The sequence below is a fragment of the Limulus polyphemus genome, unplaced genomic scaffold (assembly GCF_000517525.1).
Source record: "Limulus polyphemus unplaced genomic scaffold, Limulus_polyphemus-2.1.2 Scaffold552, whole genome shotgun sequence".
Classification (NCBI taxonomy): Eukaryota; Metazoa; Arthropoda; class Merostomata; order Xiphosura; family Limulidae; genus Limulus; species Limulus polyphemus.
Window position 1 is genome coordinate 140,155 of NW_013666162.1, and position 21,954 is coordinate 162,108.

The window sequence follows — 21,954 nt, forward strand, 5'->3', positions numbered from 1 at the left end:
TTTTAAAAATGACTGTAAACTACATGCCAGAAAATCAATGGGACAAAAAAGTACACATTCTGATTATGAATGACCATTCCAATTGAATAATATTACACAATTTTGGATAAAACTTTTTTTTTACAGAATACACATGATTGTATCCATAACAATCAAAACCTTGACCATTTATTGTAAAATTTCAGATTCTGAAAACAATTTAAAAACATTTCTTTGATCATAGGAAGTTTAAATATTTTTTTTATAAAGTCAACATTTCATTTTAAACAATATGCTAGTTTAATGTTATATTAATAGTTTGTTTTTACGCATGTATATGAAGAGGGTTAATTACACTTTACAAGAACAATTTGCATATATTAATGCAATGAGATGTGACTGAGATATGTGCTGTGGCACTAGAGGTGTTAAGTGTAATAAGCATGTATCTTGTTCATGGCAAATTCCCAACCATTCAATGCAATACCACCATGGGTGCTCTTATGGCTGAAGAAACATGTCACAGCTCTTTTCAAGGTACAATAATCATATGATGATGCTTAAAATATGAAGTCAAAATACACAACATTTTGAAGAAGAAAGCCTTAAATGCTTCCTATGAATGTGGAAGAACTTGCACAATAGGACATTTGGAACAGCACCAGGCTCTAAAATCACATCCCACATTAATCCAAATTAACATACTGATGCCAAAACAGATCCCTTTGGTCCCAATAACTATTGCATCAGAGTGATCATATTTCCTGGTATCATTGAAAAAGTAATAAACAAGCTCTTGGTCACATCTAGAAATTAATGGCTGTGTTCCTGATAAAATTTACCATATTATTTGTAATCAGAACAACACATCTGTCAGGCACTATGATGTAGTTCTAGTGAACGTTCGTGCTTTTGGTCTACTTAAATGGTCCAAATAGCCAATGTCCATGCCTAGTGGGAGTCCTAAGAACAGTTTATCTGGATGTTAAGTCTAATATTGACCTCACCATTGTTCAAAGAAATGTGTTACGACAGATATTGTGCTATTTGTCAGTAGTGGGTAATTGTGATTGTTAGATTGATTACAATCAACGCCCGAAAACAGGATTTCCTAAGGCAGCACAGGACCTAGATTATTGTTCTTAGAAAGTTAGGTTAAACCTCAGTGGCTCCTACCCAGCTTTTTATGGTAAGTAAGTATGCTTATCTAATAGTTTTAATCTGTACAGAAAGTCAGCTAAGCAGAAATTTCAAAATAGCAGCTAGGGAACTTGATACTAACTTTCTGTTGTAATTAGTCATTCTGTAGTATTATCAACCACATAGAAAATTATTTGCGTGACTCTGAGGGTCTGTGGTTAACATCCCATTGCAGGAAAATCATGCTCTGCATGTTTTTATCCCTCCCACAGTCCAACCCATTGACCCACTATACACTTTCTTTATAGACAATTTATTTGAAGCTATTTTTTTAGGTCTTACTGCGATTTCCTTTAAAATTTTTAAATAAAATAGTTTTATATCAATATAACTTGCATTTTACTTTATAACTATTTTTGAAATTCTCTAAAGGCATTATCGTAATCTCTTTATTTTCACAGGTATAAATAATATCATGGATAGTCTAAAGTAAATTTGTCTTTTATTTTTGCATATTTCATTTGGGTTCCCTAATTTGCCAATTTTCCCAAAGAAGCTATTTTGGTGTTGACTTAAAACATTTAGCTTCGTTTTTTTGTACAGTTAACATTATGTTGTACTTCTGAAAGTTTCTGTTCCCTTAGAAACATGTTAAGGTTATATGTTCTTTTTTTTTCTTTTTTTTAACTGACTAGGAAATCGGGGCTCTATTCTGTTCTAAAAACTTGACGTGACTACACTACTCTAGTTGGGTAAATTTGTCTGAAGGTGTACATGCTGATGTCTAAAGAACTTCCCACAAAATTTAATTTTGAATCCTGAAACATAAACCATGCATCCTCACTAATAAACTTATCTGTATTGCATTATAACATTTCTAATGTGTAACCTGTTTTTAAGACACTCAGTGGGCATCTTAGCCAGACTAGATTTCAGGACTAGTTGTAATTCTTATAAAATTAATTTTAATTATATTTTGTGTAATGATTTTTTGTGAAGATTTCTGTTTTATAAACAAATATTAAGCTAAAACAAAATGCAAAGTCCTTCTCTCATTGCAATGATAATTATAATATTCCTACTTGAAAAAATAAATCCGAAACTTTCAGCAGCTTTTCACAATAAGTTAGATGGGCCTCATTTTATTACTTTCCATTTTTAAATTAACTTAGTGTATGAGTTACTTACATCTTAGCAATTTGTTTATTTTAATTTGTAAATACTTTTTAATAACGTGACCCGCAGATTGCGAGTCGAGCTCCCTAACCACCTGGCTATGCCGGGCCCAAATGGGTAATAGAGTTAATTTACTTTCTGAATAAGATTCATTAAAAATCAATTTAACTTTATCATGAATATTACATCTAACAGTGATTTGTGACAATAACTTACGCTGAGACTGAGAAACTCCTTTTGATTTTGGACGACCTAATCTTTCTGGTGAAGTTAGTGCTATGATGCTGTTATCACCTCCCCGAGAATCATGCTTTGCTAAGAACAAACAAGAACATTCTTCAAGTACTGAGATTATAATTAAGTTAGATCTTTTATTTAGCAATGATATGTGCTTTTTTATATAGGAACATACACAAAAATAAAAGTGAGATTACAAACTTTACTAGTTTAAGAAAGTTCTTTAGTAAGTTAGTGTAGTGTGCTTTTTAAGGCCCGAATTACAAATATGTGCAAGCATCCAATAGTTTACATTTGAATTAATTTTTTTAAATAGTAATTTTATAAAAAAAAATATCCACACAATATTATCATAACAATGACAAAACGGCAGATATATTAAAAATTAACTCAGTCACATAGGAAATAAGAAAGAAAAATTGTGAAAGCAGCTGAGGAATAGGTATTGTATGTGATACTCTATCATGTGGCAAATAAAAGTTAATAATGTGACCACAATGGGAATTGATCTTAAGAAAGCTACAGTAGATCATAATATATATACTAATACATACATTACTCTAGTGAATCAAAATTATAAAACTTGAATAAAACATTCTGTATTAATGTTTTAATTTCTTGGATAAAAGGTACAATTTTCAATATCAGTCAAAACTGAAATGGCCTTACGTAGTGAGGCCACAGAGCCACGAACAGGTTGAGTTATCGTGCCATAGGCTCGAACCTTTGCTCGCTTTGCTGCTGCCACATCAATGGCACTGTTTGAACGGAAAGAGGAAGGAACATAGCCTTCTGGGAAGAAAGAAAATCTCCCCATCCCACCAAACATGCTCGCCCTTTCAGCCGTGGGGGCATTATAATATGACGGTCAAGCCCACTATTCGTTGGTAAAGGAGTAGTCCATGAGTTGGCAATGGGTAGTGATGACTAGCTGCCTTCCCTCTAGTTTTTCACTTCTAAATTAGAGACAGTTAATGCAGATAGCCCTCGTGTAGCTTTGCATGAAATTCAAAACAAACCAAACTGCTCTTGTGTAATCAGCCACAGAGCTTGCTGTATCGACTGTTATTTTCATTTGAAATTTTAATGCTTCATACTGTTGAAATAACTCCAAATTAAATGTTGGCTTTTTATGTCGACTTACTACTTATAAACTTTTCCAGTTCTTTGTTCTGCTTGACGACAGTGAAAGTTAGCTGTGCCGGAAATTCCATTCATGTTTTCTGTTTCATTTGAAAAATTTTTAAATGTTTACATTAGGTTGAAACAATTTTGACATCAGAAAATTGTTGATACATTTTAGGAAATTCTTTCTAATAATATATAAACTCTTGAAAATAAGTGGTTTATCACCAATTGTTTTTTTAAATTAAATATGTACAATTACATTGAATTAGTAAGCAATGTCTATTTAAGTGTTTATATAAAAACAACAAAAATTCTCATGTCTTATCTTTCAAAAATCACTCATTTTATAACTAAAAAGGGCCTGGCATGGCCTGATGGTTAGGAATGTCCACTGCTCTCATCTTGCAATCTGTGGTCTTGGGGGCATTATAAGGTAACAATCAATCCCACTTTTTGTTGGTAAAGAGTAAGTTAGCAGTGGCTGGTGTTGACTAGCTGCCTTCCCTCTAGTCTCACTTCTAAATTAGGAATGGTTAGCACAGATAGCCATCAAATACCTTTTCACAAAATTGAATTAAAATAATTAGAATAGACATAATTTGAAGAGTGATAGCTACTGGTAGGCATTTAAGTAATGTTGAATTGCATGTTATATTATTGGATATTACATATCTGATATTGACTTTCTTGTACAATTATTAGTTGTAAATTAATATAATATTTAAGTCATGAAAAAGTCTGATAGCCATTTAGTAACCAATAGAAATTGTTTGTGAGCCTAAAAGCAAGAGGAACGGATTAAATTAATTATATAATGAAATTATACAATTTAGAGTTTTAATTTTAGTAAAGAAATGTATGGAAATATATACAACATTTTAACTTTTATCCATGTGGTCAGACATTTTTCTTTTCCTTAGACTTGGTTTTAAAGCAGTATTATTTAAAACTTAAATTATTTTTTTTTTACTATATCCAACCTCATCTTCTGTAATCAAGTACTGAACCTAAACTCCTCATATTAAGATAACTTGTACATTCTAGCAAGCAGTCGTTCAGGGTCTCCATCCTCCAGGCTTAGTTACAACACTTATCAAGATATTGGTTCATCTGGCCGAGTACGGAGAAAGTCTGGAATTCCACTGACCACAGGTACAAGCAGAGAAACGAGTCCTGCTCGATCGCTTCATGGAGGTATTTTTTTGTTCCACTACTAAATATGGTTATGGTTATTATGCATAATTATTTATATCTTTCCCTTTGTATTTAACATTAAAAGAAGAGAAATGTGTTACTGAGATTAAACAAAAATATACATCAATATATGTAAATAATAACTAACTTCTAAAGATAAGTATTCTTTATCTTCTGTCAAAGAAGTAGCATGTTTTAGATATGTTTCTAGAACTAAAGAAACAGCATTTAAAAGGTACTGGATAAGAAGTTCCAATGATGAAGTATTACAACTTGAATTTAAATTACATTAAGTTAATTAAGTAGAAGGTGAAACTATTAGTCTTTTAAACTTCATGAAAATAAAATTGTAATATTTTCTACTTTTTTTTATTAACACTTTGTTTTAGCTGAACACTTCCAAGTTATAATGTTTTTGAAAAGGATACAAAAACAATTGTATCACTCATTTTGTGTGAAAAATGTTACTATAAAAAAAATGAAAATGCAACATTTTAAAAAGCTATAAAGCCATGGTTTTAGTATCATTACATAGGTTTAATAGCATGAATGTTTCTGTTAAAGAAAAACACAAATGGAAAATATATGTAAAAGTGGTTTTCAATTTTTTGTGTGAGTATAGCACTAGTACTGCTATATTTTCTGTTGGAGAAGCAGTTTATTCAAGTTTTTAAAGTGCGTATAGCATTAATACTTCTATATTTTCTGTTTACTAAGATTATGTCTGCATGTTTTGTTTTCCATTCACAAACTAGTTTGTAAAAATTACACATTAGTTAATTTATAACTTGTTCCAAAATTAGTAAGTCTGTTTCTGATCATTTACAATGTGTCAGGTCATGAACGAAGACCAAGTGGAAGTTATCGATCACGTCCATTTATAGGTGCAGGAGAGAGATTTCATCCTACCACAATCACAAGTAGGTGGAATATAATTTTGAGAAAAACCAAAATTATACAAATGTATTAAAACAATAAAGGCAGTTTTGAATAGTATACAATAAATATTTAAAATGAGACTATTCCCAGTCTCAAAATACAATAAAACATTGTTTTATTTAATTATTTTACTGCATGAAAAATAAGATACTGAGACTGAGAACAGTCTCATACACCCTACGTTTCAACTTTTTACTACATCATCATCATCATCAGGAGTGCAATATTCTGCACTCTGGTACTTCATTCTTATTTAAGGACCATAGGGAAATGTTGTTAATAGATGGTATGAAATTCTTTAAGCTAAATTGTATGTAAAGTTTGTCATGTGGTTTTTGAAATTATAGATAGGTCTTAATTCATGCAAAATATTACACTTCTGATGATGACGTAGTTGAAACGTGCGGAGTGTATGAGACTGTTCTCAGTCTCACAGTATTTTATTTCGTATACAGTAAAATAATTAAATTAAACAATGTTTTATTGTATCCTGAGACTGGGAATAGTCTCATTTTAAGTACTTATTGTGTATTATTAATCACAGTCTTTAATACATCTGTAGTGTCGTCCTAATTGTAACTGTAAAATTATATCCATTTTGATAGCTTAAAAAGAGGTTTTCTACATTACCTCACTTGCAAGCCATTAAGAAACCCCTTAATCTTGTATAATATGCTTCTGGATAATTGTGTATCAAAATATGTTATGGTGTCACGTCAGTGGTGCAAAGTGAGAGCATATACGTTGGGCCCCAAAATAAAATGAACATGTTTGGACAGGATAAAGCCAGAAGAAACTCTGGTGGAGGTCCACAGAAATTCTGACATGCAAATAAATGATCAGACCTTGGTATAAGGGCACTTGCATCATAACAATTGTTTTTATAACAAGTTGATTATATAAGTGATGTTTCGACCACTACTGTGTTTATTGTGTCCAAGTCAGCCTTATGAACTCTTTATTGAGCAAATCACATTGGCAGATATGGTGTGGTTGTAATACTATTATTGACTCATTTTCTTCTTGAGAAACCCTAAGGGGTTGAATAGAATGTGTAGTGTTAAAAATATAAAAGGCCTAATATTAATGTCTTATGAAATATAATTAATTATGTATCAAAAAGGCTTGAAAGCATATTTTTTAACTCATAAAAATTAGGACTCTCGCCAGGATGCATGTAAACTTTGCACCAAATGCATCCAAGAAATGTATTTGTAAAGATAGGACTTACATCAAAAAATTGAATATGCTTTTTTAAAGAGTACATTACATTCCTAATGTACAAATATCATGACTCATGATTCCAGAACACTGTTTCTTCAACTACAGAGTGTTGAGTACTTTATGTTAAAAAAATGTTGAACTTGCAAATATGCAAGTCAAGTGACCAAAGCTGATATAGTCTTGATGGAACAGAATTACATTTTGACATTGTTTGGTGTTTTACAGATATTGTGGTGCCACCAAAAATTGATCACTTTGGTAAGGGTATCCAACACAAGATATTTGTTTAGATCAGGATTTAGAATTTTCAAGATGGGGATGTCCCTTTTACTTAATGTCATTGCAAAACAAGGAAATATGTATCAACTTGTGGCACCAGAACCATTCAGAAACAGACCTGTAGCAAGTTTTAACCCAGCTGTGGTAAGCAAAGTATGGCATCAATAAAATAAATGCTATGACTTTAGTATCTATTGAAAGGAAGACTGATTAACTTATATTTTTTATTTTTCCAACAGCTTCAGCTCCTGTTATGGCAGAAAAAATTCTTCAGCAAAGTAAAGAGGCAGAAGCTGCAATGGCCGATGCTTTAGTGAGTGATGGATTCAGCTTTGACCCTTGCCTTGTAAGTCAGTTTTTATTTTATGATTAGTTAACTTTAAATCCAACAACATACATTTCACATTTACTTAGTGATTGCTCTTTTCTCAACTCTGAGAAAATTAGTAAGAAGTTGAAATTTTTTATTATTTTTTAATCTGTCATTCAGTTTTATTAATTAGCAATTATTCCTAATTAATAAATTTGTTCCAGTAATCTTAATTGGCCAGATCTAATGTTTATTGTAGTTGTGGCATGTAAAATAATTACATAACTGTTGATACTGTATAACCTGTAGAAGTAGAATCACATTTTTTATGTTGCTCTGCATATCTTATTAACCCTCTCACTATGGCCTTGGTGGATTACACTGACCTTGTGACCCCAATGTAACCATCAGTTTCCATACTATAACTTTTAATATGTTTTATATATCTTCATAAAATTTGGCAAGCTTTCATAAACATTACAAGTCTTTTGTACACAAAAAATTTTGATTTTTTAATTAAGTATTTTTACTAAAGATTTGTCTCTGAACATATGGAGTCAGAGTGTTGACTCCCCCAAGTGCAAAGTGATTCTCATGTTAAGATTAGAAATACTTTTCTTCATCTGAAAATTGTCAAATTTCATTTGCATAGTCTATAAAAGATCCCAAATAAATATCAAACGTTTTTTTTTCAATAAAACCTTATATTTTATGTTATTTTCTTTACCCTAATTCTAGGTGCATTCTGTTTATTTGACCAACTTTCTAATCACCATAAAAAAAATATGAAACAAATCTAAATTACCATTTTTCTTTGTAGAATGACTGCAAATTGTAATAGCAAACCACAATTGTTTATCCTAAATAGTTTATAGCTCATAACAGTATACATCCATTTATACTTATATTATTGTTTTATTGTCCTTTGACCCATGTATAACTAATAATCCCACCACACAAGTTGCAAATCACCCAGCAAATGCGTAGCTTACATTACTGTATTGAATGACAATACATGAGCTGCTCTCAAGCATACCTCATAAAGAATTTTTCAACTTCATTATCTTACCTTATCTAACCTAATAAGTTTCTAATTTTTACATTTTAATTAGTTGTATAATAATAAATAAAGAATATAAATGAAAAAACAAGAAATATATAACTTACCTGTGACCGCTTGTTTTTTTGCTAAACTAAACTAACTAGCAGTTATTTTGATGAAAATGAATTATTTCAGGTGAAATAGTCATCAGGGGTGCTCAAAGATTGAGTAATCTTCCTTCACCCCGCGTGAGGCTTATGATTATGAACTAGTATGGGCTTAGGCTTTTACAAGCTGATTGAGCTTATTGTTACAGGGCTGTTTGTAAAAAAAAAAAAACATTTGAGGCTGGCAAGCACAAGTGATGGCAAGTTGAGGTGCTGGAAAAAGAATATTAATCAACAACTGACAATTATGCTAATTATGGCATAAGAGCCTTTAAATTTGACCTTAAGCTTGTTCATCTTAAGACAGCAAGAAACAATTTCAAACTGAGAATGAAATAGACAATACTCTGTACTGAAAACAACGTAATATAATACATTATTTCATAGAATAAAACTTTGGATTTCTATTGGTTATAAATAATATAAAACATCAGAGAGAACTAGTGACAATTTGTGAAAGAAATGATGTGACAGGTGGGTGTAGCAAATGGATCTCATTTTTTAGTTTATGACTCCCTGAACTTTGTAATATCTATATTATAATAAGTAATATATGTTGAATTCCCTACTTCTCAGAGGGGTGATGAATAAATTAGAGAAGAGGTAGAACCTAGAGAACAAATGTCACAATTCTCATACTAGGAGAAATTGAGGACTTGTTTTAAGATTTCATTATAAAATTAAGAACTTAAAACTTATAAGATATTAAAATTTGATTTATTGTCTATATTTTGATGCCACGTTTATTCATATATATTAATGATAAAGTAGTTTAATTAAATTTTGAATGCAGATTTTTAAAAAATTATGTCATGTCCACTTTGACCTACATGTAGTGAGAGGGTTAAGTGGCTGGCAATGACCAATATTCAGTCAATATTTAGATGTGTGAATTGTATATGAAAATGTTTTGTACTACAATCACATTGTAATATATAATAAATGTAAGTATGCTCAAAATTATTCATGAGTTCAATTTCTGAAATTTTAAGAAAATAAGTGTGCTGGTTAGTATTCCATGAAATAATTCATTCATTCATTAAAACATCAAATAATTGTGCCATACAAATACTATGTATGACACTCTCCTGTAGCTCATACTTTGTATCTATAGAATTTTAAACTTTTTTTTTCTAAAATTCTGAATTGAAACATACTAAACCTGGCTAAGTAGTGTTCTAAATTCAGCCTTAGGAGTTACTTTATGTAACAAGGTCTGATTACGGAAACTGTCTACTGTTTCACGGGATAGCTGTATTGCAGACACACTTCCAAATTCTTGTGGTCCAATTTTCTGATTGGTCAGCTACAAAGAATTACCACAGTTTTCAAAGAGATTTGTTTCTTTATTTGAAGAGCTAAGACTTCCAGTAAAGTCCTGTCTCATTTTAATTGTTTCTTCCAATGCCTGCTTATCATGCATAAAAGTTCCCTTTAGTTTTATCTTTTGCTAAACACAGTTTTCTTTATTTACTCTTTTCACGTTAAAAAATTTCACCCTTTTTATTCTAATTCAAACACTTGAAATAGTTCCTTATCACTCAATGATCAGGTTGTTTTTTTCTGTTCATTCTTCAGCAAGTAAATATTTCTGTTTTAACTTCATACCATGTCATTTTTCTTTTATTTAAACAATAAAAAATCACTACAGTTATCATTCTACATAAATAGGTTTTCAGATCTCGAGTTGTTGCTAAAATCAGGTAACTGCACATTAGGTTTATCTTTGCAGTACTACATAATCTTTTGTTGTACAAACATGATCAACCAAATATGTAATCTAGAAACGTTATTCCTATATCTGTGGAACTGTATGCCTATTTTCTAACTAGTGTGATAATGTTACTTTTATTTTCAGTAGTATATGTACATCATTCTAAAAACGTTTTCCATACATCCAGCTTTCTTTCGCATGTTGGAAACATAAGTAAATATAGCTGAAAGTTCTGTCTACAATTTACATGTAGAATGGTAAAAAATAAAACATTCAGTGTGATAACTTAATTTAAAGTATGCATGCAATTGCTACACCTGAAATAAAATCCTAGTATTAAGAAACAGTGTTTTTTGCTAACCTTACTTTTTGGATGCTAAAGTTAGTTTTAATACTGATTGATATCTTTCTGCTGCAGAAGTCACCTAGACGAAGATTTAATGCTTTTGATGACCAGTCAGATGAAAGTGAAACCTCCAGTGCTTCTTCAGATCGATCATTTGGCTCTTATGGAGGACGTCACTTAGATGTAATAATGTGGAGATATTTATCTTCATAATTCCAGATTTATAGCTAAAGATCAGTAAAATCCAATTTGTTTAGAGTTGATTTCCAGATCATATTAATATTTTTTAAATTGGATTTTTTTATGTGCTGTAATAAAGTATTGCTTATATTAGCTGATAATGTTATAACTTAACTTTTAGCATTAATTTGTAATTAACTATTGACTTCCTAAATCAAAAACTATTTTGATTTATTAGTGTCTTTTAAAACAATTTCATGAAATGCTTTTAATTATTTACATTGGATTTATTTATTTAAAGTAATCCATTTTATTCTTAATAAAACTAAATATGAATAAAATAAATAAAAGGAATAACTATATTTCTGTAATTGGTGAAAGATTAATGTATTTAAAAACAATAACATTATATATCTTAATGGTCATTTTATTGAATTGTGTTTGAAATATTTTTAATTAGATAATTGTACAATCAACCGTTTTTGTTTTGTTTCAAAGAATCTAAACTAAGCTTTAAAGAAGTAGAGTCATTATGAGATATGTTTTGAAATGCTCCCTTACAATTTTAAGGATTTTGGATGATTAGTGTCTGTTAGGTAGATAAGCATCAAGATAAATTATTGGGGGGTCAATGTATAAGTTTGTAATTGTTTAATATCCTTGCATCTGTGGCTTTAAGATCTGAATTTTGACATGTTTGTGTTCATGTATTAGCTTAATATAGTATGAGTTTGAATTTTGAATTATTATTGTTTTTAGTAATAAACTTCATTGCTGTAAAGGTTCCGTTTTTAATGTTAGGAAAAATGTATTATTGGAAAAAGGCAGTTTGGTTATATTTAATTGACATGGAAATTTTCTGTATCAAGCCAACCCTTATCTTTAACAGGACATGCCTGAAATAATCCATAACCTAGGATCAATTCATTGGTCTGAAAGAAAGGAGGGTCTTTTGGGACTGTGTGCCCTGCTTCGTTCATCACGTATGCTTTCCCCTGGGGAACTTAAACGAGTTACAGATACTTTCACCAAAATGTTCATGGACCCTCACACAAAGGTAGGACAGTAAAATAAGTATTTAACATTCACTGTAATTATATTTTATTCAGTTTGTAATAAGAGGTCATGTTGTTTATAATGGCTATAGTTTTTATAAGAATCATTAAAATGTAACAAAAAAGTCATCTTTTATTATTTTTAAACTTTAGTATTTAATTTTTATTAGTCAGAATAAGAATTAAACATTTATAGGATAAACATTACTGTTACCTGCCACAACTACATCTCAAATTCAACCTGTTGACTGCTGATTCACCGTATAGGGTACGGTCCACCTCAGACAGTTGAATGCAAGTGTGCTTTATACAGTGTACAGCTTCCAAAACTTCTGCATGCATTTAATCAGCTGTATTCAAAAGGTTAAAGTAGTTGTATATTTATTCAAGTATTCAATTTTTAAGTAATTAATTATTAATATAATCATTTTTCTTAAGAGTTTATGTGATTAAAACACCCAAAAAATTCTATTTGGACCACTTGTGAACAAGTTATTATTGTAATTATGATAGAAATTCCAAATTTCTTAGGTAGTTTTAAAGCTTCATGCATTTTTAGAAACACACAATCAAAGTACTGAGAATAATTAAATATTTTTCAAACAAAAATTCTAATAATAATATTGTTTTTGAGACTGGTCTATTCAAGCTGAATGCAATTTAAACAATTGAAAATATTGTAATATCCATCACTTGGCTAGTAATATTAGTATAAGTTGTTAATTTTCACTTGCTTGATATAAATAATCTATATAAATATAATAGTACTGTCTGTTGTATGTCCATGTAATTACTTCGCAGGGTATGGATGGACCTTCACCGAAATTGATATGGAGGTTCATTGGGTCCATGGGGAGATACATACAAATTTTCAATTTTGTGTTTTGCAGTTTTTATGGGAATTTTTGCATTTTTTACCACTAACTAGCCTCCTATAGATGGATCTTAACCAAATTTGGTATGTAGGTTCAATGAATCCATGGGGATATACATACAAATTTTCAGTTTTACAGTTTTTATTGACATTTTTTACCACTACTTTGCCCCCTCTTGATGGATCTTCACCAAATTTGGCATGAAGGTTTGTTAGGTCCGTGCAGAGGTACAAGCAAATTTGAAGTTCCACATTTTGTGTTTTGCAGTTTTTATTGGCATTTTTTACAATTACATATAAGGGAAGCAACTTTTCTGTCCTAAGAAACCTTTTATTAATCATGAATTTACAAACTTCTGTCCAGGGTATGAGTACTCTAGCTAGTACTAAATAATTTTGGTCAAAACATTAAGGTTTCAAGCATTTATAAGTTTTTTTTATATATATCTTCATTAGGCTTTCATTCTATTTTGTTTCCTCTTTAGGTGTTTACTTTATTTCTGGATACTCTAAATGAACTGATTTGTGTTCACCATATGGATCTTTATGGTTGGTTGTATGTTCTTTTGACACGTCTTTTCATCAAGTCCGGTACAGACATTGTAACTTCTGTGCAGACAAAAATAAAAAAAACTTTGGATTTGATTAGGTAATATTTATTGTTAACTTTATTGTGTAATGTTTTTAAGCCTTATTAACTCAGTTTTTATTAATATAGATATACCTTGTTCTCTGATAATACTCACTGAGTATTGTTGATTAGTATGTTTTTTTTTCTATAACTTATATCTTAAAATCAAAAGCACTGTTGAAAAAATTAGAAATTAGTTGAATTTATTTTTCAGTTAAGCAGTAAACTTAGGCTTAATCACTATTTCTAATGTATCTGTACCTTCTGGCTGAACAGTTCACAATTTATTGAAAGGCACAAAGTAGTAAATAGCATACCTTAATTGTTATTTGTCAAGTAGAAAAGAGAACTTCTGTATTTAAAATATATGTACAAAAAAAACAGACTAATTGTATGAATTTGGTACTAAAGTTAATTAAGAACAACTTAATTGTTAATTGAACAAAATATTATTTTAAACCTTGATTACCAGTGGAGTCCATATGTCTGTTTTTTTAAACACATTTTTTGCTCCAACTCACTTGTTGGTCCGTGACTTTGTTTAAAGGGTCCCTAATAACATACGAGTCACATAAAAAAGTGTAAAAAATAATAATATAATTAGTATCTCAGTTAATCTTACTAATTACTGTTAAGTTCCACAATGTTTTACTTAGAAAATGAGGTATTTCACCCAATCTTTGCATTGAGCATTTAAAAAGCTGAAGCATAATATTACCCCTTACACCACAATATGTAGATACCATCAGTGGTGAAAGATATAAAAACAAGTTGATAGTTTGAAGATTAAGGAAAATGTCCTAAGCGTTTTTTACTAAATGACTATAAACACATTATGTGACAGACTTTATAACTTGTGAGAAGTATATGTTATAACATGGTTCATACCATAATGAATAACAGGTAACGGTTGTTGGCAGTGTAAACCATTTTTCACTTGGTAATGAAAACAAGCTTTAAGCTAAGCAAAAAAAGATGAAATACAACAAGTGAGTAGATGATGAATATTAGGAGTAAGAAGTAAGTGAAGAGGACGATGCATCAATGTGTATTGACAATTAATGTTAGGGGGAAGATACAAAAAACATGAACATAAAGAGGAAAATGCAAAAACATGAGTAAACAATGAGCATCAGGAAGAAAATACAACAAAGTGAGTAAACAATGAGCACCAGGAATAAAATACAACAACGTAAGTAAACAGTGAGCATCAGGAAGAAAATACAACAAAGTGAGTAAACAATGAGCATCAGGAAGAAAATACAACAAAGTGAGTAAACAATGAGCATCAGGAAGAAAATACAACAAAGTGGGTAAACAATAAGCATTAAGTAGAAAATACAACAAAGTGGGTAAACAATGAGCACCAGGAAGAAAATACAACAACGTGGTTAAACAATGAGCTCCAGGAAGAAAATACAACAAAGTGGGTAAACAATAAGCATTAAGTAGAAAATACAACAAAGTGGATAATTAATAAGCATTAATTAGAAAATACAACAAAGTGAGTAAACAATGAGCACCAGGAATAAAATACAACAGTGAGTAAACAATGAGCTTCAGGAAGAAAATACAACAAAGTGAGTAAACAATGAGCATCAGGAAGAAAATACAACAAAGTAGGTAAACAATGAGCATTAAGTAGAAAATACAACAAAGTGGATAATTAATAAGCATCAATTAGAAAATACAACAAAGTGAGTAAACAATGAGCACCAGGAATAAAATACAACAGTGAGTAAACAATGAGCATCAGGAAGAAAATACAACAAAGTGAGTAAACAATGAGCACCAGGAATAAAATACAACAGTGAGTAAACAATGAGCATTAAGTAGAAAATACAACAAAGTGAGTAAACAGTGAGCATTAAGTAGAAAATACAACAAAGTGAGTAAACAATGAGCACCAAGAATAAAATACAACAAAATGAGTAAACAGTGAGCATTAAGTAGAAAATACAACAAAGTGAGTAAACAATGAGCACCAAGAATAAAATACAACAAAGTAAGTAAACAGTGAGCATCAGGAAGAAAATATAACAAAGTAAGAAGACAATGAATAATAGGAGGAAAATAATAGAAAATGAACATTAAGGAGACGATTGAATTGAAAAACAGTTACAATTTCTCCATACACTTTGTACCTTCAAATGTGAATCTGGATGATAATGAAATATGGTTGTTGTTTTAGTGAGCCACATGTATGATAGTATAATGAATTTTTCTCTGAAGAAACAAAATATTCAAGGAAGGAAAAGTAAAAATCTGAGATAGGAAATGTGGGAGCAAAGAATTACGAGTATAGCAAAGCCTTTAGCCTACATTTAAATGCTGCAAGTTTGCTTCGGGCCGGCATGGCCAGGTGGTTAGGGCGCTCGACTCGCAATCTGCAGGTCGCGGGTTCGAATCCCCGTCCCACCAAACATGCTCACCTTTTCAGACGTGGGGCGTTATAATGTGACGGTCAATCCCACTATTCGTTGGTAAAAGAGTAGCCCAAGAGTTGGCGGTGGGTGGTGATGACTAGCTGCCTTCCCTCTAGTCTTACACTGCTAAATTAGGGACGGCTAGCGCAGATGGCCCTCGTGTAGCTTTGCGCGAAATCCATAACAAACAAACAAACAAGTTTGCTTCAGATACATTGCAGTTAAATATTGAAACAAATGAAGAATGTCGAAATTTTAATTCTTATTGACATTTTATTTTTATTAACATCCTCATAAATTGTTATTAAAATGTTTCTTTGATGCACAAACCCTCAAATGTACTACAAAAGTGAACCTGAAAATGAGTTTTTTTCAAATTTACTTTTTTTCAACATGATAGTTTCTCAATGTTTTTGGTCATCAGTGTTCTTAAGATCATACACTTGTTGAAAAAAAGAGGATCAGCTGTGTCATTTTTTTATGGTATTTATTAGATAATAAAGATATATTTCCTTACTGAAGTCATATAGAATTATGTTGAACTGACTAGCATCTGGAAATAATAAAGAGTACATCGTAATTGTATTGTGTTTTTTCTTCAAAGGGACTGTTTTGCAAGTGACAAATTATTCCATGTTATCATCCGTTTTTTAAATGATCCTACCCAAACATCCAATAACAAGGTAAGATTGAATTCTTTTGTGACATTCATAATTTTGGGTTGAAAGAAGCTATAGCAAACCAAATGCAGCTGTGATAAGGGCAACCCAAGTATTACAGAAGTGTAACTGTCAGAATCGTACAGTGTTGTGTCTGTCAATTACACTTCAACATTTTTGATACCATTTTAGGTACCGTATTGTTTATCACACGATAGCAGACTTGTACACACTAAAACTATATTTTTATATGTCTCTCCTAGTTTGTGTCATGTAGTATTGATATTGACATGCAGTAATTATGATACAGCCATACAATGTGTGAAGTTGATTTGACATTCATAATTTTGTATTGAAAGAAGCTATAGCAAACCAAAAGCAGCTGTGATAAGGGCAACCCAAGTATTACAGAAGTGTAATTGTCAGAACTGTACAGTGTTGTGTCTGACACCTCAACATGTTTGATACCATTTTAGGTACCGTATTGTTTATCACACGATAGCAGACTTGTACACACTAAAACTATATTTTTATATGTCTCTCCTAGTTTGTGTCATGTAGTATTGATATTGACATGCAGTAATTATGATACAGCTGTACAATGTGTGAAGTTGATTTGACATTCATAATTTTGTATTGAAAGAAGCTATAGCAAACCAAAAGCAGCTGTCGTGTGTTTAGATAGTTTTTTAATTTTAATGGTCAAGCAAAATGGATCAAGAGTTCACAGTTTGTTTCCTCTCTATTTTGGTGATTTAAAATATTCAATGTTATGAAGTTGTTTCACTGTTCAACTTTAATACACAGTTGTTTTTTAATAGCAAAAAAAAAAAGAAAATATGTTTCAGAAACCAAAAAATAATCACAAAGCATGTGCGTCACGAAATTTACGAAGTGTTCGTTTTTAGATTATTTAGTTATTTTTTGTGATCTGAAAGTTTAACACACAATTCTCATCAAAGCAGCATGAAATAAGCTATGCTATGTTAGGGAGTGGATACAAAAGAGAGAGAGAAAGGTTACCCCCCCCCCCTCCTGAAGTGATATGTGGGCTTCCCAGATGGTTTCTAAAGCCCTTACATAGAGCATTTTCAAAACAAAGCTAGTAACTGAAATCTTGGGTTTTCTTATAGATAAGATTTTCTATTAGAAACAGAGAAAGTAAGACAAAAGAGGCTAATAAAGAAAAAAAAACATAATGATAAGGGCATATAACAGTAACAAAAATGACTTTTTTTTTTCAGTTAAGTATATATAAGTTTATAATTTGTAGAAGTAACACAGAGTGCTTAGTTCTTAATAATATTTGGTCATGGGCTGGCCTTTTGGTAGAGCTGGGAAGAGTGGTCCAAATCCGTGTAATACCATAATATAATCCCCAAACTTTCATCTGTGGTTGCATAATAAATGTGACAGTCAATCCCTTAGAATGAATGGTGGGTGGTAGGGTGCTGTTGATTGGTTGCTTTCTATATGGTCAGTTGCTCAAAATTATGGATGACAGCAATAAGAATAAATGAAACTAGTCTTATATCAGCTTGGTTACTCCATATACTAAGTCTGTTAATGCATCATACATATAAATATAAAAATATACATTGTAATATATATACTTATATTTATCTTAAAGTGTCTTAGGACTCTATCAGATATCTTCATTATGCTTTTAACCCTTATTTTAATTAAACAAAGCTGCTAAATTATCTCGATAAAACAACTTTATATTTTCGTATAATTTTCTCTAGACCAAACTGACCATGCTACAATACCTACATTCAGTACTAAAAGTAATGGACCCAAGTGAATTTTCTGGGTCCAACAGTGAAACCAAACAGGCTATTACTAAGGTCATCTCCTGGACTGCTGACCCCAAGAGTAGTGACTTAAGAAGGGTATGTACAAACTTACTTTAGTACTGGCAATGCCAGCTTATTATAATAAATCTTAAGTATAATCAAATCAGATTATCAGTGTAAGTCAAATTCAGAAATTCTGAACGAAACTATTAACTTAACGTGTTTTTCTTAATGAATTTATCCACATTTTATGGGCATCTGATTGTTCTTAGTATTTTCTATTTATCATTCATGAATGCAAGGAGATAAGGAAGTAAATAAAGGAAACTTTTACTGATATTTTTATAAAAAAAATTTGCATTTTACTAAGGTTAATAACAAATGTTCTTTATAAACATCACAGATATATATATGTGATGTGAAGTATGTATATATATATACAATATACCATTATGTTGTTTGAATGTATAGTTTTAATGGTTAGATTTTGTTTTCTTTAGAAAAAATAACTTATGTTTTCTCGTCAGTATTTAGTACGAAATATATTAGGTTTAAATTTCATCAAACTGAAAACACTCCACTTGTGTTGGTGCACATGTTTTCTAGGAGAATTATTAGTATTGGTATAAATTGAGCTTCAACAAACCATAGTGTAGTGCGTACGATTAGACCAATGCTGTGGAAACAGTATGGTTTCATGCATTATCTTGCAAGAAGATCAAGAACATGTTTCTGTTACTGTATCTTATTACACTAGTTCACATTAAAAATGAAAATATCTGTATGTTTCAGTTTTCTCAAGATGTTATCATGGGCTTATTTAACGTGAACACACCTGAATTTTCAATGTTATTAAATCAACTACCGAAGAGTTACCAGGTAAGGATGCCATAAAAAACTTTGTTAGCTTTATAGTAGATATTATATGTTGACTATGACCACATGATTAGGAAATATAAGTAAAATGAGCAACCCCTACGTCGACAGCGTATGTAGATACGTGATGTTTAATCCACCAGGTTGATGTTAGTTGTGAGAAAGGTGTGTGTGCAACCATTCAATAACAATGAAAGGATAACAAGAGGGTGTTAGGACCTTCACAGGGAACATAGTAGTGGGTGTCCCTTAACCACTTCATTCAATAATGAAGTAATTTCATTGATTGTATGCCTTCCAGAATTAGTATTCTACGAATGGCAAAACTGTCATAAAACCAAATAAGCTATGATGACGCGGTGTTTGAAGATTTATACACCATCGATATCATCACAGTCTATAAATGTGGTGCCGTGGCATGTATCATACACTTATTCAACATTAGACAAGGCATGCTCTGATCTCAGTCCTTGTTCAAAAATTGTGAAGGAATGCATCAGGACTCACACTTAACATCCTTTCTTATGGACAAATGAGTCCAAATACTACAAAATTTCTTTCAGAATCTTACGAAGATCATGTCACTTGTCAGAGCCGTCGTTCTCTAATTAACTGGCCAGTGGGTAGAAGTAAGTAAAAGTATGATACTAAATTAATTTGTACAGAACATAGCCTCATCAGCTCTTTGACTACTATGCAGATAAATATATATCATGGTAATCCTATAATTGTACAAATCAGATGCTGTTTTGTTGGATTTAAGCTTACAACTATTAATTATCTTTAAATTTGTATATGTATACATTTGTGAAAATTCATTTTAAACTTGTTGTCACTGTAAGCTATAATGGAAGAAAAGGAGTTTTCTAAAATGGTGGATCTGTTGTGTTAAATATTTGTTTGCACCACTTTGTGCAAATGAACTCATAACTTGCAGCAAATATGTCAATAGTTTAAGGTTGATCAGCTCGTATCACATTACATAACATGAATTATAAAAGAATTTAAGCACTGAATGTATCCAGTAGAATAGAATTTGTTAAAAACTTTAAAGAATTTTAATACATATATACATAAATAAAAATGGAAAACACATTTAATTTAATTTGGTCATATCAACTTCTCTTTAGATCATTAACAGTACACAGTTTTCTGAGATGAGCAACCTGTGTATTCACTTACTTGTTGGAATATTGCAGTCAAGCAACTTACCAACTGTTCCTGTTACCCTGTGCCTTTGCTGGTGATGAATGGTTAACATTCAGTAACCAATGTGATGCATCTCTGTGAAAAAGCTATAAAACTTTTGATAACTAAAGAGTTTTATTAGATGTTCATACATTTTTTTTTTGGTACATGTGATAAATTACTTTATACTGCCGAGTGACATTAGATTATAGTTAAATTTATCTTTTTAAGTGAAATATATTTAAAACGATGTCAATGATATGCTCAGATTAATTTTTCTTGATCTGTTGTTTCTTCAGGATAGTGCATTCAAGCTTCTTAGTTCGAGAAGACGTAGTAGCACAGACAGTAATATTTCCTTTGGAATGAGAAACCCTCCCAGTCCAGTAACGTCAAACCTTCATTCGTCCAGTGCAACATCAAGGTCAGTAAAAATATACAACACATTATATATTTTGAGAAATAGAGATTAAGCAAAGAAAATATTCATTTTCTCATACTTTTCACAATCAAATTTTTTTATAGTATTTATAAAATTAAATACTTGGGTAAAATCAGAGACTCAAATTTGTTGGACTACACTTCAAAAATATATCAAATTCAATATTCAAAGGAACTCAACTGTATAGGCTATTTTTACTACTTTAATTATGAACTGTGTAATCGTGCCGGTTTTTCTATCATTCGAAAATTGTTGTTTAAATAATGATGATATTATTAAAATCTGTCAGCTGTGTTTTTTAATACTATAACTCATCACATTATTTATTATATTATAAATATATTATAGATGGCGTATTATTTCACTGATTTTAAGGCCATGTAAGATATTTATAAACAGTTTCTAATATTTTTCACAAATGTCATGACTCACATCTTTTATTGTTTTTGTTTTTTTATTTAAGCAGTTTTGAACAAAATAAAACACATTACAACCAGAACAATGAATTGTAAAATCTATCTTCAGAATAATAGATCTCAATAAAAAAATTAATCAAATTTAAAGTACTGTGTATTTTTAGAATAGTTATTTATCTATTTTTTTGTCATTTTTTTTAGAGTAATTCATGGCTTAGCATGGTCTGTGGCTATGAGGATCCATGGTTCATGTTCCACTACTACAAAAAATAAAATCATGCTCTGCACTTTGGGGCCATGGGTGCATTTGGACAATTGATGGTCAAATCCCACTATTTGAGTAAAGTAGCCCTCAAATTAGCAGTGGATGTGGCTGACTAGATGGCTTCCCTCTAGTCTATCAGTTCAAAATTAAAGACAGCTTGTGCAGATGGCTCTTGTGTGGCTTTGTACAGACAAAAAAAAAAATCAGTAGTTCTAGTTTCATAAGAATTACTAAAATGTTTACTTATTATTAGGAGTTTTAAACAATATTA

General features: G+C 30.8%; 1 protein-coding gene across 1 annotated transcript in view; it reads left to right on the plus strand.

Annotated features, from left to right (window-relative positions):
- Nucleotides 1–21,954, plus strand: part of LOC106459047 (CLIP-associating protein 2-like) — a 98,765-nt gene that overhangs the window by 61,483 nt on the left and 15,328 nt on the right. The window contains exons 14-23 of the mRNA XM_022385425.1: nt 4,705–4,854; nt 5,691–5,774; nt 7,536–7,642; nt 10,948–11,058; nt 11,945–12,112; nt 13,470–13,633; nt 16,646–16,724; nt 18,446–18,592; nt 19,289–19,375; nt 20,860–20,984. Coding sequence (XP_022241133.1) covers nt 4,705–4,854; nt 5,691–5,774; nt 7,536–7,642; nt 10,948–11,058; nt 11,945–12,112; nt 13,470–13,633; nt 16,646–16,724; nt 18,446–18,592; nt 19,289–19,375; nt 20,860–20,984 — 1,222 coding nt within the window. The remainder of the gene's footprint in view (nt 1–4,704; nt 4,855–5,690; nt 5,775–7,535; nt 7,643–10,947; nt 11,059–11,944; nt 12,113–13,469; nt 13,634–16,645; nt 16,725–18,445; nt 18,593–19,288; nt 19,376–20,859; nt 20,985–21,954) is intronic.